This window comes from Oncorhynchus tshawytscha, linkage group LG05, assembly GCF_018296145.1.
Source record: "Oncorhynchus tshawytscha isolate Ot180627B linkage group LG05, Otsh_v2.0, whole genome shotgun sequence".
Lineage (NCBI taxonomy): Eukaryota > Metazoa > Chordata > Actinopteri > Salmoniformes > Salmonidae > Oncorhynchus > Oncorhynchus tshawytscha.
In genome coordinates this window covers 75,134,881-75,150,442 of record NC_056433.1, presented here as the reverse complement: position 1 = coordinate 75,150,442, position 15,562 = coordinate 75,134,881, and the positions used below count along the sequence as shown (strand labels likewise).

The window sequence follows — 15,562 nt, the reverse complement described above, 5'->3', positions numbered from 1 at the left end:
TCTTCATCAAAACAAGCTCAACGACACATTTCTTTATGACTGGGTCAACAAGATCAGCAGCTACATAGAATCAGGGAGAACCTCCTTTGAAATGGATGAAATCAATTCCAGATATTTCAGCTATTATTCAAGACTGGAATTGGGGAAACTGGGCAATGGGCCAGATGAACATAAAAACAAGACAAAGAAACATCAGACTGATCTAGATACTGATCTAAACTTTGAGAGACAGTGAGTGACAAGCAGAGACAAGACATTTATGGTAATGAAAAATGATCATGTTCTTTTTCTCAATATAAAAACAGACAAAGATGCAGTCCCTGGGGACCAAACATTATGGCGACAGACCGCTGATGATGACATAGTGGATGAGGCAGGCTTTAGGGGATACATAGTTCCGGTGTGTCCCCCCCACCCACGGCTGGGTCTGTCCCGCTCACAGCTGACTGGCCAGGGTGGAGCCGATGATGTCCTCTAACGCAGCCACCTAAGGGGACAGAGATGAGATATTTTACCCTCTGTCTGTTTGCTCAGGGAGATAAAAACAGTTAACCAGCCACCCACAGACTGAGGAAATTATGCCTTAATCTGGGCTGAAATTGTCTTTAAATGGTCTGTAATAATCAAACTGAATTTACACAGAGATCAGTTTGTATGTAAGGCAAAGCACTGAGTGGTTATGATGTGACATACAGTATGTCTAACAGAACAGTGCATACCACAAAAAGACGAGTGACTGTAAGAGCAGCGATTAAGCATTCTGATCAGAAGGTGTATTCAACAGACCCTTTCTATGCAAGGCAGTTGACTTATATTCAAACTGGAAAGCTACCACACTCTAATCCAGGGGTCTCCAAACCTTTCTAGCACGAGAGCTTGTTTTAGAAAACGAAACACGTTGCAAACCACTCTTTTTTTTTTATAAAGCTTGAAACAGTCACATTCTCTTCTACACTGTGACTCATCCCCGGCTCCTTGGTATGCAAGAGATGCGTTTTCTGTAAATACCTGGTCAAATTAGGGGTGTTGAAAATTCGTCATTGGCTTTGATACTCTGATTGGTTAGAGATGATCCAATCATTGATGACTTTGTTTTGAACAACACCCCTAATTTTGATGTCACCATAAAGACTTCAACGATGGCAGTCTCAGACTGAAGTATGTAGCGAATGATAGAGCAGCGGAAGAATTCAGTTTGAGTCGCAGGCAAACAGACAAAGGCAATATTGCTGGAAATTAATTGGCAGATGTGTTACGTTTGGCTTTTTAAACCAATAGTGGCTAACCAGGGGTGGGATAATGTTAGTGTGGCTTTGATTGGATAGTAGCCGTGAGCTTTATGGTTGACAGTTTGCAAGGAAGAAACGAAAAAATGCCTGTACTTTCATAATTGCTTGGCGAGCTACTGGTAGCATGAGATCAACCTGTTGGAAACCTCTACCTCACCTGTGTTCCCTCTCCTACGGTGAGGTTCTTGAGCTGGTAGACGCCGACCTGCCCGTCACTGTCCCCCACTAGGATACAGTCTGTCTCAGTAGCAAACAGCAGGGAGGTCAGCTTCACCCCGGGACTGGCCAGGCTCACTATGGTGGGGTCCAGGCTTGGGAGAGGGACAAGGGCATGGTGAAAATGCTGTCTATTGTTTATTCACAGGCCAAATTCAGAGTAAAGAGTTGAGCTTTATTATTGTAGCTTCATATTTCTGGAAATGAGAAGAAACTACAATATATAGAAAGGGAGAGAAAGAGACAGTGACATCAATTTATTAAGAGAGAGAGTAATAGAAAAGGTAAGAGACAGACAAAGAGAGACTACTCACATGCTGGCTCCCAGGTCCCAGATCTCCACACGTCCCTCGTTGACGGCCCCAAACACGGTGGCCCACTTGGGGGACCACATGACATCATAGACGGCACTCTGGGTCGAGGTGAAGCCCAGCACGGGAGTGAACAGGTCCTGCCGCCACAGCTGGATCGTCCAATCAGAGGAGCAGCTCAGGAAGACATCTGAGCAGAACGGAGACCATGTGATCCGGTACAGAGGGCCCTGAGAGCAAAGAGAGGTTAGAGCTAGGGTTAGGGTCAGAATTGAGGCTAGGGTTGAACCTGGATGTGGACATGAAGCTAGGGTTAGCGTCAGGGTTGAGGCTAGGGTTAGGGTTGAACATGATGCTAGGGTTAGGGTCAGAATTGAGGCTAGGGTTAGGGTTGAACCTGGATGTGGACATGAAGCTAGGGTTAAGGTTGAACAGGGATGCAGACATGAAGCTAGGGTTAGGGAATGAATGAATGGCATTGTATTATTCAGTCCAGCAGAGAGCATCTGTACGGCCTGAAGGATCTGTTCATACTTTGTGTGCTATGTAGGTCTCCAGGAACTGTTCGTTATAGGAACAGGAACACTTGTGGATGTGGCCCTCCTCTGTACCAGCAAGGTAGATGTTGGAGTCCTAAAAACACAGGAATAAGTAACTAAAACAACGCATGTGGAACTATCCTTTATGGAAACTTAAGAACACTCTGGTCGCTCACCGTGGGATGGAAGTCAAAACAGAGCCCCGGTGCCTGCCGTGATATGAGTGCCTCGCTCTTCTTCTCTTTGTCTCCAACCTGCTTCTTGGCTTTCTCATTCCTCGTCCTCTTCAGCTTCATCAGGTCTGTGGAGGTATGGGTTAGAGCACATACAGTTGAAGTCAGAAGTTTACATATACCTTAGCCAAATACATTTAAACTCAGTTTCACAATTCTTAACATTTAATCATAGTAAAACTTCCCTGTCTTAGGTCAGTTAGGATCACCACTTTATTTTAAGAATGTGAAATGTCAGAATAATAGTAGAGAGATATTTTTCTTTCAGCTTTAATTTCTTTCATCACATTCCCAGTGGGTCAGAAGTTTACGTACACTCAATTAGTATTTGGTAGCATTGACTTTTAATTGTTTAACTTGGGTCAAACGTTTCAGATAGCCTTCCACAAGCTTCCCACAATAAGTTGGGTGAATTTTGGCTCATTCCTCCTGACAGAGCTGGTGTAACTGAGTCAGGTTTGTTGGATCCTTTTTCAGTTCTGCCGACACATTTTCTATTGGATTCAGGTCAGGACTTTGTGATGGCCACTCCAATACCTTGACTTTGTTGTCCTTAAGCCATTTTGCCACAACTTTGGAAGTATGCTTGGGGTCATTGTCCATTTGGAAGACTCATTTGCGACTAAGCTTTAACTTCCTGACTGATGTCTTGAGATGTTGCTTCAATATATCCACATAATTTTCCTTCCTCGTAATGACATCGATTTTGTGAAGTGCACTAGTCCCTCCTGCAGCTAGGCACCCCCACAACATGATGCTGCCACCCCCGTGCTTCACGGTTGGGATGGTGTTCTTTGGCTTGCAAGCCTCCCCCTTTTTCCTCCAAACACAACAGTGGTCATTATGGCCAAACAGTTCTATTTTTGTTTCACCAAACCAGGACATTTCTCCAAAAAGTACAATCTTTGTCCCCGTGTGCAGTTGCAAACCGTAGTCTGGCTTTTTTGTGGCAGTTTTGGAGCAGTGGCTTCTTCCTTACTGAGCAGCCATTCAGGTTGTCGATATAAGACTCATTTCACTGTTACTTTTGTACCTGTTTCCTCCAGCATTTTCACAAGGTCCTTTGCTGTTGTTCTGGGATTGATTTGCACTTTTAATCACCAAAGTACGTTCATCTCTAGGAGACAGAGCGCTTCTCTTTCCTGAGTGGTATGACGGCTGCGTGGTCCCATGGTGTTTATACTTGCGTACTATTGTTTGTACAGATGAACGTGGTACCTTCAGGCGTTTGGAAATTAATCCCAAGGATGAACAAGACTACATTTTTTTCTGAGGTCTTGGCTGATTTGTTTTGATTTTCTCTGATTTTCTCATGATGTCAAGCAAAGAGGCACTGAGCTTGAAGGTAGGCCTTGAAATACATCCACATGTCCAACTCCAATTGACTCAAATGATGTCAATTAGCCTATCAGAAGCTTCTAAAGCCAGGACATCATTTTCTGAAAATTTCCAAGCTGTTTAAAGGCACAGTTAACTTAGTGTATGTAAACTTCTGACCCACTGGAACTGTGATGCAGTGAATAATAAATGAAACAATCTGACTATAAACAATTGTTGGAAAAATTGAAATGTCTGCAAGAGTTGTCAGCTGACTGGAAGGTTATGGGGGAAATGTCTGCAAGAGTTGTCTGCTGACTGGAAGGTTATGGGGGAAATGTCTGCAAGAGTTGTCTACTGACTGGAAGGTTATGGGGGATGTCTGCAAGAGTTGTCTGCTGACTGGAAGGTTATGGGGGATGTCTGCAAGAGTTGTCTACTGACTGGAAGGTTATGGGGGAAATGTCTGCAAGAGTTGTCTACTGACTGGAAGGTTATGGGGGATGTCTGCAAGAGTTGTCTACTGACTGGAAGGTTATGGGGGATGTCTGCAAGAGTTGTCAGCTGACTGGAAGGTTATGGGGAAATGTCTGCAAGAGTTGTCTACTGACTGGAAGGTTATGGGGGAAATGTCTGCAAGAGTTGTCTACTGACTGGAAGGTTATGGGGAAATGTCTGCAAGAGTTGTCTACTGACTGGAAGGTTATGGGGGATGTCTGCAAGAGTTGTCTACTGACTGGAAGGTTATGGGGGATGTCTGCAAGAGTTGTCTACTGACTGGAAGGTTATGGGGGGATGTCTGCAAGAGTTGTCAGCTGACTGGAAGGTTATGGGGGATGTCTGCAAGAGTTGTCAGCTGACTGGAAGGTTATGGGGGATGTCTGCAAGAGTTGTCTACTGACTGGAAGGTTATGGGGGATGTCTGCAAGAGTTGTCTACTGACTGGAAGGTTATGGGGGATGTCTGCAAGAGTTGTCTACTGACTGGAAGGTTATGGGGGATGTCTGCAAGAGTTGTCTGCTGACTGGAAGGTTATGGGGGATGTCTGCAAGAGTTGTCTACTGACTGGAAGGTTATGGGGGAAATGTCTGCAAGAGTTGTCTACTGACTGGAAGGTTATGGGGGATGTCTGCAAGAGTTGTCTACTGACTGTAAGGTTATGGGGGATGTCTGCAAGAGTTGTCTACTGACTGGAAGGTTATGGGGGATGTATGCAAGAGTTGTCTACTGACTGGAAGGTTATGGGGGATGTCTGCAAGAGTTGTCTACTGACTGGAAGGTTATGGGGGATGTCTGCAAGAGTTGTCAGCTGACTGGAAGGTTATGGGGGATGTCTGCAAGAGTTGTCTACTGACTGGAAGGTTATGGGGGATGTCTGCAAGAGTTGTCTACTGACTGGAAGGTTATGGGGGAAATGTACGCAAGTGTTGTCTGCTGTCTAGAATGTTATGGGGGAAATGTACGCAAGTGTTGTCTGCTGTCTAGAATGTTATGGGGGAAATGTACGCAAGTGTTGTCTGCTGTCTAGAATGTTATGGGGGAAATGTACGCAAGTGTTGTCTGCTGTCTAGAATGTTATGGGGGGAAATGTACGCAAGTGTTGTCTGCTGTCTAGAATGTTATGGGGGAAATGTACGCAAGTGTTGTCTGCTGTCTAGAATGTTATGGGGGGAAATGTCTGCAAGTGTTGTCTGCTGTCTAGGATGTTATGGGGGAAATGTATGCAAGTGTTGTCTGCTGTCTAGAATGTTATGGGGGAAATGTATGCAAGTGTTGTCTGCTGTCTAGAATGTTATGGGGGAAATGTATGCAAGTGTTGTCTGCTGTCTAGAATGTTATGGGGGAAATGTATGCAAGTGTTGTCTGCTGTCTAGAATGTTATGGGGGAAATGTACGCAAGTGTTGTCTGCTGTCTAGAATGTTATGGGGGAAATGTACGCAAGTGTTGTCTGCTGTCTAGAATGTTATGGGGGGAAATGTATGCAAGTGTTGTCTGCTGTCTAGAATGTTATGGGGGGAAATGTACGCAAGTGTTGTCTGCTGTCTAGAATGTTATGGGGGGAAATGTACGCAAGTGTTGTCTGCTGTCTAGAATGTTATGGGGGAAATGTACGCAAGTGTTGTCTGCTGTCTAGAATGTTATGGGGGGAAATGTATGCAAGTGTTGTCTGCTGTCTAGAATGTTATGGGGGAAATGTCTGCAAGAGTTGTCAGCTGACTGGAAGGTTATGGGGGAAATGTCTGCAAGAGTTGTCAGCTGACTGGAAGGTTATGGGGGGAAATGTCTGCAAGATTTGTCTGAAAAAATGTCAACAAAAATATGAAGTATTTTAGAGGGTGGATATTTGGGATACTTGGAGTGGGCATACTAATAGAAAGGTTTCCCAAAACTTTCAGAGATTGAGGTAAAACTGGACCTATGCAGTCGAGGCCTTTCCGCAGGAACCACTTGCTGATCCTGCCGTCTGCAGACACAGAGATGAGTGTCTCTCCCTTGTCCTCCCCTGAGGCACCCCTCTCATGGTCGATCCACCTTACCTGCCACACAGGGCTTGTGTGCTTGTGGGCACAGTCACTACACACACACAGACACACGCACACACACAGACACACGTTAAGGTTCTCCTAGTTTTCCTAGGCGCAGTCACTACGCAGCTTTCCTGTAGCTCTCACAGATGTAATTTCTACCAGCTTTGTTACATGTCTGTGTGAGATCAGTAGATATCCAACGGATATTACAAATAGTAGACAGTCTGTGACATCACAGCCCAGCTAGTCAGTCATAACAACAGACAGATGTTGAGTAACGGGGAGAAATGTACAGGAGATACTGTAAAAACAGTAGATATTTGGTGTAAATGCGTCACTCTATTGAATTCACACAAATATATTGCGCTAGTATCTGAGGAACGATGGAACAGCTTGTTAAAAGGCTTGTTATGTGTTTTTGTTGGCTGGCTGGCATTCCGTTGTTTCCTCTGCATCACGGTAACCATCTCCCTCCCTGTAGGTCTCCTGTTTTATTCTTTAAACATAGTCCTTGACATGATCGACTGTGTGATACGTGCATTTCCCAATGAACATGAACAAGTCTCATTTTAAATGAGAAATACAATGTTTTTAAATAAGACTTATCCTTGTTTCCATCATTAATGTTTCCAATATTGTTCATCACCTCAATCTTTTGTGATTATCAAAAAAGTTTATACATTACAATTGCTATTATTTTAAATTATAAACAGAACATAGACCTACTCCACTTATATAAAGGTAAAGCCTATGGGTAAAGCAGAAATGTTTGTGACTGTGGGCTATGCTTTGTAAACCATATAGTGGTCCCTAATTACATACAGCCATGGGTCGATTTTTCCATGAGAAGATGGTCGGGGAGTCAGAACATAGTTATAAATCATTTGTACATTGCAAATTGACCGCAAGAATCCCAAACAGATATGGTATTTGACAAAATCATGATAACATTGGGATACGATCACATATCCCTCTGTATTTATGCGTATGAGCACCTGTGAGCAGATTTCCTAAATTAAAATCATGTGCAAGCTAATTTCCTGGTAATATTACAGTATTTTATCTCCAAGAACAAAAATTATAACATTTATTTTATTTTGCTCAGAAAACTTGGTGGGGAACCCTGTCACATAGCCTGTTTGTCTGCCAGTATACAGTGCCACCTGGTGTCTATGAGAAATAAGACACATGTAGATTTGGTTGTCTCTCTCTTTCTCTCTGAGGAGACACAGACCCACCTGCTGTCAATGACGGGTGTCTTCTCTCTGCTCTCGACATTGTAGGTGGCTATGCTGCCATCATGCATCCCCACTGCTAGCTGGCTGGCATTGCTTGCCGAAAAGTCCAAAGTAGTCACTCCACTCTCACAGGTAAAGACCCTCTCAGGCCACTGTAGATACAAGATACAAAACTCACTAGCTTAGTCACTAGAGAACTATTCTCTAACCTGGCACTGGTACAGTAGCCTGGTTTCAGATCTGTTTGTGCAGCCTTGCCAAATGTTTGGCATGATAAAGTCCATAGGAGTATACAGCACACATAGATCTGGGACCAGGCTACATGTAGAGCACAATTTCAGAAACTAATGGTATGAACTGAAATACAGAAGAAAACAGAAAGGTGAGAAGTGTCAGTTACCGTGGGGTTCTTCAGAGACCAGCAGCAGATCAGGCCTGATTTCTGGTCTTTGAAATCAAACTGTCCATACCCCACTGCAAGAAGGTCCTGGAGAAGGAAATAACATGGAGAGAGAGAGTTTATCTGTTAAAAAAATATTACACACATCAAAAGACAAATAAATAAGTGAATAAAGATAGAATCATACTGGGTTCCTCTTGTTCCAGGCCATACTGCTGACGTTGTGTCCTGAAGTCAGCTCACAGCTGAAGGACCAGAGGCGCTCCAGGGCAGGGGTCAGAGTGCTCTCCTCATCCAGGGAACTCTCCTCTCTCCTGCTCACCACCGTGGGCACAACCTTGGGCACACTGTCAGGATCTGGCACATCCAACAAACATGGCTGTTTATAAGTAATAAGGCATTCAATATGTAACATTACTAAATATCAATTCAAGTTGATAAACATATGATCCGAACCTGATGAAGACCTAAGGGTTTAAACGTTGCAGCTAATAAACCACATGGGGACATAGATTACAGTGTACTGTTTGCCTGCAAACGTCACCAAAAAAAACACTACCCACTGGGCAAAAACTGGTTGTTTCCACATAATAAAAAAATATATATATGTAATGACGTTGAATCAAAGTGGAAAACTGATTGGATTTGCATAAAGTCCTCAACTTTATGCAATTTCAAATGTCATGGTGTTGATTTCACATTGAATTCACGTCAGTTGACAACTCAACCAAATGTAAATAAAAAATAGACGTTGAACTGACGTCTGTGCCCAGTGGGTAGAGACGCATGCGTCAGTAACAACCATACCTTCCAATGTGGGGAGCTGTCTGTATGCAGCCAGCTTCGGCTGGTAGATGTTCTCCAGAATGATCCTTTCCATCACGAACAGATCCTGCTGGAACTTCTCTGACTGCAGAACCAGTTCCGGGTCCGGTTCATCTTCAGACGGAACCACGAAAGGCTCCATCTCGATCCGTGAGCTAGAGGCACTCGCTGGAAAAGAAAGACGCCCGTTAATATCACACATCATCATGAAATAAACTGTAAATAAATAAGAAATTCTACAACTGCTGCAGGATCATAACCATAACCTTTGTCCTCTAATATGGTTCTATTCTATTAATGACAGTGTTACTGTACCTATGCTAGTGGTGCTGATGACAGACATGGTTCTCTCGGGGGCTCTGGTGGGGTCCAGTCTGTGATTGGAGACAATCTCAGGGACGCTGGCCTTGTCTGTGTCTGGAGACAGGGCAGCCTCCCCCAGCCCTGCGCTGCGGAATGAGTCATACATATCCCAGGTGGTGGCTGTGGTGGCTATAAAGAGGGCAAAGGAGACCATTGCTATTTGTAACAACAGGCATAGAGGCCAAAGGCCCACTGGTTGAATCAATGTTGTTTCCATGTAATTTCAATGAAATTACGTTGAACCAACATGGAATTGAAGTTGAATTGACATCAGTGCACAGTGGGGGGGTGCTAAACTAACAAAAGACTGACTGAAGAAGCTGTGCTTGGGTGATAGCCATTGTGTGAGAGGTGAGATAAGAACAACAGACAAGAGTGCTCTCATATCTCTTAGCAAGGATGAAGTGCATCCTAACCTGCATCCACCATGGTGATGGCCTCACTCTGGACCTCCTTGGTCTTGGGTGCTCCGTTGAACGTTTGCATGGATCGCTCCACGTACTTATCATTCCCCATTCTGTTCTTACACAGCTCCATGTACAGATTGTTTCTCTCTCTTCCGACAGAGGGTGATTGACAGAACACAAGTTGCATTCAAATGTATATAAACTACATAGCTAGCAAGGAACTGCATTATGAGGTACTGAGGCTTGAGCCTGGAATCTACATCATTTGGATCTACATATGACCTATTTAATTCTGAATCTGGAAAAGGTGATCGCTTACTTGACAGATACAGCTTCCTCAGAGTCCACAGACACAGAGACGGCTGGCATGTGCAGTAGCCAGAGGGTCTCTGACTCGATGAGGTACCGATCCACCACGTCGTCCAACATCTCCTCCTTTATCAACTCTTTCACCTCTTCCCTCCTCACCTGGACATCTGACAGGACAGAAATATACATCAACAACATAAATAAAAGCATCCAGGTTATAAAAATGGTACATTTTGGGGTAACTTTGCATCCCGGTATTCTCAGATTACATATACTTGCAATCAAGTTGCAATACAACTGCTGTCAGAATACACAATGAATGTTTTGTCATCATAGTGATATAGCTGCCATGGCAGCAGCATACTCCTGTAACATCATCAGTAAATGAAAGGAGAGTGAAATGATTGTCAACCTGAGAGACTGATGGAGATGTCCCTTTTGGAGGATGGGTCCTCAATCTCTTCATTCATCGACTCCATCGTGGACTGGCTCCCTCTGGACACTGTGCTGCTTCCAAACACTGACCTGACATACGACAGGCAGCACTACTCTGTCATAATCACCAGTCATATTACTTAAAAATGTTTACAAGAGAACTAGTGTGAGATTAGGGTACTCAAAGCAGTACATAGTTCAATGACCATAAAATTATGCACATTGTCTTCAAAATAATGTTACTTTTAAAAAGTGAATATTCTGAGAGTGTGTTACCTGGTAAAGGGCCCAGCGAAGCTAGCGTTGGTTGTTGTCTGGTATGCCGTAGAGTAGAAGTCTGACATGGTGCCACCAGAGGTGTCACTGGCAAAGATCTTACTGTGTTTCGACATCACTGCTGCAGGGTCCGGCTGGTAGAGAGGCTGTGGGGTGACGTCCTTGCCATTTTCATCAAAGACCTGTGGGAGGGATCTAACTTTTTAACTGACGCACAGTAATTGTTATTGCAATGTCAAATCAAATCAACATGTATTGGTCGCGTACACAGATTTGTAGGTGCAGTGAAATGCTTGTGTTTAGACCAGCTCCAACAGTGCAGTAATACCTAGCAATAAAAAAAATATATACACACCTAATCCAGAAGAAAGTGGGTGAAACAGTATGTAAACATAAAGTGACCAGTGTTCAATGACTCTATGTACATAGGGCAGTAGTCTCTAAGGTGCAGGGAGAGAACCGGGTGGTAGCTGGCTAGAACAGTGTCTAAGGTTCAGGGCAGGGTACTGGGTGGAGGCCGGCTAGGGATAACTGCAAACCAGTATGGCCTGAAGATAGAAGCTGTTTAGCAGTCTCTCGGTCCCAGCTATGACTTGAGAACAAGGCTACCTAAATTCTATCAGCATATTGATTGCACGACACACAGGGCTAATACTCCCGACAACTGCTACTCTAACTCCCGCAATGCATACAAAGCCCTCCCCCGCCCTCCCTTCGGCAAATCCGACCGTCTTATAGGCAGAAAATAAAACCGGATGTACCTGTGACGAGAACAATTCATCGCTGGTCTGACCAATCGGAAGCCACGCTTCAAGATTGTTTTGATCACGCGGACTGGAACATGTTCCCGGTCAGCCTCAGAGAACAACATTGACCTATACGCTGACTCGGTGAGTGTGTTTATAAAGAAGTGCATTGGAGATGTTGTACCCACTGTGACTATTAAAACCTCCATAACCAGAAACCGTGGACGGATGGCGGCATTCGCACAAAACTGAAAGCGCGATCCACCGCATTTAACCATGGAAAGAAGTCTGGAAATATGGCCGAATATAAACAGCATAGTTATTCCCTCCGCAAGGCAATCAAACAAGCGAAATGCTGATAGAGGGACAAGGTGGAGTCGCAATTCAATGGCTCAGACACGAGACGTATGTGGCAGGGTCTACAGGAAATCACGGACTACAAAAACAAAAGCAGCCACGTCACGGACACCTACGTCACGCTTCCAGACAAACTAAACACCTTCTTTGCCTGCTTTGAGGATAATACAGTGTCACTGTCGCTGCTCGCTAACAAAGACTGCAAACCCCCCATGGCTGACGTGAGTAAAACATTTAAAAATGTTAACCCTCGCAAGGCTGCTGGCCCAGATGCATCCCTAGTCTGTTGTTCCCACATGCTACAAGATGGCTACCTACCATTGTTCCTGTACCCAAGAAGGCAAAGATAACGGAACTAAATGACTACCGGTACAGGGACAGTCATTTAGCACTCACTTTTGTTGTCATGAATTGCTTTGAGAGACTAGTCTAGTTTGCCCCAACAGGTTCACAGATGACGCAATTGCCATCACACTGCACACTGCCTTATCCCATCTGGACAAAAATAATACCTATGTAAGAATGCTGTTCATTGACTACAGCTCAGCATTCAACACCATAGTACCCTCCAAGCTCATCATCAAGCTGGAGGCCCTGGGTCTCAACTCCGCCCTGTGCAACTGGGTCCTGGACTTTCTGATGGGCCGCCCCCAGGTGGTGAAGGTAGGAAACAACATCTCCACTTCGCTGACCCTCAACACTGGGGCCCCACAAGGGTGTGTGCTCAGCCCTTTCCTGTACTCCCTGTTCACCCACGACTGCATGGCCATGCACGCCTCCAACTCAATCATCAAGTTTGGGGACGACACAACAGTAGTGGGCTTGATCACCAACAACGACGAGACAGCCTACAGGGAGGAGTTGAGGGCACTCGGAGTGTGGCGTCAGGAAAACAACCTCTCACTCAACGTCAACAAAACAAAGGAGATGATCGTGGACTTCAGGAAACAACAGAGGAAGTACCCCCCTATCCACATCGACGGGACAGCAGTGGTGAAGGTGGAAATTTTAAGTTCCTGGGCGTACACATCACAGACAAACTGAAATGGTCCACCCACACAGACAGTGTGGTGAAGAAGGCGCAACAGCGACTCTTCAACCTCAGGAGGCTGAAGAAATTTGGCTTGTCACCTAAAACTCTGACAAACGTTTACAGATGCACAATCGAGAGCATACTGTCGGCCTGTATCACAGCCTGGTACGGCAACTGCACCGCCCTCAACCGCAAGGCTCTCCAGAGGGTGGTGCGGTCTGCACAACAAATCACCGGGGGCAAACTACCTGCCCTCCACGACACCTACAGCACCCGATGTCACAGGAAGGCCAAAATGATCATCAACATCCACCCGGGCCATTGCCTGTTCACACCGCTATCATCCAGAAGGAGAGGTCATTACAGGTGCATCAAAGCTGGGACCGAGAGATTAAAAAACAGCTTCTATGTTTAGGCCATCAGACTGTTAAACAGCAATCACTAACTCAGAGGCTGCTGCCTACATTGAGACCCAATCACTGGACACTTCAATAAATGGATCACTAGTCACTTTAAACAATGCCACTTTAAATAATGCCACTTTAATAATGTTTACATATCTAACATTACTCATATCACATGTATATACTCTATTTTATACCATCTATTGTACCTTGCCTATGCCGCTCGGCCATCGCTCATCCATATACTTATATGTACATATTCTCATTCACCCCTTTAGATTGTGTGTATTAGGAGGTTGTTGGGGAATTGTTAGATTTCTTGTTATTACTGGATTACTAGATATTGCTGCACTGTCGGAACTAGAAGCACAAGAATTTCGCTACAGTCGCATTAACATCGGATAACCATGTGTATGTGACCAATAAAATTTGATTTGATGATGCACATATACTGTCCCCGGCTTCTAGATGGTAGCGGGGTGAACAGGCCGTGGCTCGGGAGGCTGAGGTCCTTGATGATCTTCTTGGCCTTCCTGTGACACCGGGTTCTGTAGATGTGGGGCTCCTGAGTGGAGCCCCACGGTATAAGGCACTGCATCTCAGTGCCAGAGGCGTCACTACAGACCCTGGTTCGATTCCAGCCTATATCACAAACGGCCGTGATTCGGAGTCTCATTGGGCGGGGCACAATTGGCCTAGCGTCGTCCGGGTTAGGGTTTGGCTGGGGTAGCCATGATTGTAAATAAGAATTTGTTCTTAACTGACTTATATGTACATATTCTCATATTCTCTTATATGTACATATTCTCACCCCTTTAGTTTGTGTGTTTTAGGAGGTTGTTGGGGAATTGTTAGATTTCTTGTTATTACTGGATTACTGGATTACTAGATATTGCTGCCTAGTTAAATAAAGGTTATAAAAATTCCAATAATCGTCCTGGAGGGCAGGCAGTGTGCCCCTGGTGATGAATTGGGCTGACCGCACCAACCTCTGGAGAGCCCTGTGGTTGTGGACGGTGCAATTTTATTTTTTTTAACCTTTATTTAACTAGGCAAGTCAGTTAAGAACAAATTCTTATTTTCAATGCCGGCCTAGGAACAGTGGGTTAACTGCCTGTTCAGGGGCAGAACAACAGATTTGTACCTTGTCAGCTCGGGGGTTTGAACTTGCAACCTTCTGGTTACTAGGCCAACGCTCTAACCACTAGGCTACCCTGCCGCCATACTGGACGGTGCAATTGCCATACCAGGCAGTGATACAGCCTGACCAAATGCTGTCAATGGTGCATCTATAGAAGTTAGTGAGGGTTTTAGGGGCCAAGCCAAATTTCTTCAGCCTCCTGAGGCACTGTTGCACCTACTTCACCACGCCGTCTGTGTGAAGGGACCATGTCAGGTTGTCAGTGATGTGCACGCCGAGGAACTTCTGACCTCCACTGCGGCCCCACGATCAGCTCCTTAGTTTTATTGACATTGAGGGAGAGGTAGGCGGTCTCATCATTGTTGGTAATCAGGCCTACCACTGTTGTGTCATTAGCAAACTTGACAATTGAGTTGGAGACATGCACAGCAACGCAGTCATGGGTGAACAGGGAGTACAGGAGGAAGCTAGCCTGCAATGTATCAAAGAAGACGTGTCAATAAAGGGCTGTACCTGAACTGTGTGTTTTGGTGTTTGAACAGAGCTTTTATCCAAGATTTTACTGTCAGCAGCCAAACTGAAACTTTTCCGGCTCACTGAGGCATTGATACTCCGAGCATATGTTGAGCTGTGGTTGACCCGGAGTACGCCTGATGTTGAGACATTCAATACCCGGGAAGATCTGAAAGACAGTAAAAGCATCTAACATCAAGTTAGACCCCATCTACTAGCTTAAATTGTAAAAAATGAATAAAGAAATGAGATCACACTGATTTATTACACAGTAACGTGATTTAATAGGGCAAAGGATATGGTGAAATGACAGGGTGTTAAATGCCTTGGAGAGCATAGCCTAGGAGTAAAAGTGCTGATAACAGTCTACATACAGTAGCTAGCAAGCATCACCTGCCATTGCCATTAGTATGTTAGCTTACTAGTTAGCGTTTAGGGTAACTAGCTAGCTAGCAACTTACGGTGTAACTTTCAGAGTGGGTTTCTTCGGTTTTGCTCTGGTGGTGGACATTTTTGGTGGTCTTATGTCGTCGTTAGTACAAAGGCAATATTGGTGTTTACTAATCGGTTTTTGACTTCGTTATATATTCGAGGCAGCAAGAAAGCTAGCTAACTAACTTCACGTTTCACAGTTTATTGTTTCATATTACTATAGCAACATACTCCTCCCATAAAACGGAT

The 15,562-nt window shown here is 44.7% G+C and overlaps 1 protein-coding gene across 1 annotated transcript; it reads right to left on the bottom strand.

The window, feature by feature from the left end:
• Positions 1 to 349: 349 nt before the first annotated feature.
• Positions 350 to 15,539, bottom strand: dnai4 (dynein axonemal intermediate chain 4). Its single transcript, XM_024401872.2, has 17 exons — positions 15,343 to 15,539; positions 14,882 to 15,050; positions 10,688 to 10,869; positions 10,389 to 10,501; positions 9,987 to 10,143; positions 9,677 to 9,816; positions 9,213 to 9,389; positions 8,880 to 9,065; positions 8,260 to 8,429; positions 8,073 to 8,159; positions 7,673 to 7,824; positions 6,323 to 6,480; positions 2,532 to 2,656; positions 2,351 to 2,449; positions 1,820 to 2,046; positions 1,447 to 1,600; positions 350 to 487 (listed from the first exon to the last, which is right to left on the bottom strand). Exons 1-17 carry the CDS (start codon positions 15,390 to 15,392, stop codon positions 437 to 439), a joined length of 2,397 nt encoding a protein of 798 aa, XP_024257640.1. The 5' UTR covers positions 15,393 to 15,539; the 3' UTR covers positions 350 to 436.
• Between the last annotated feature and the right edge of the window lie 23 nt (positions 15,540 to 15,562).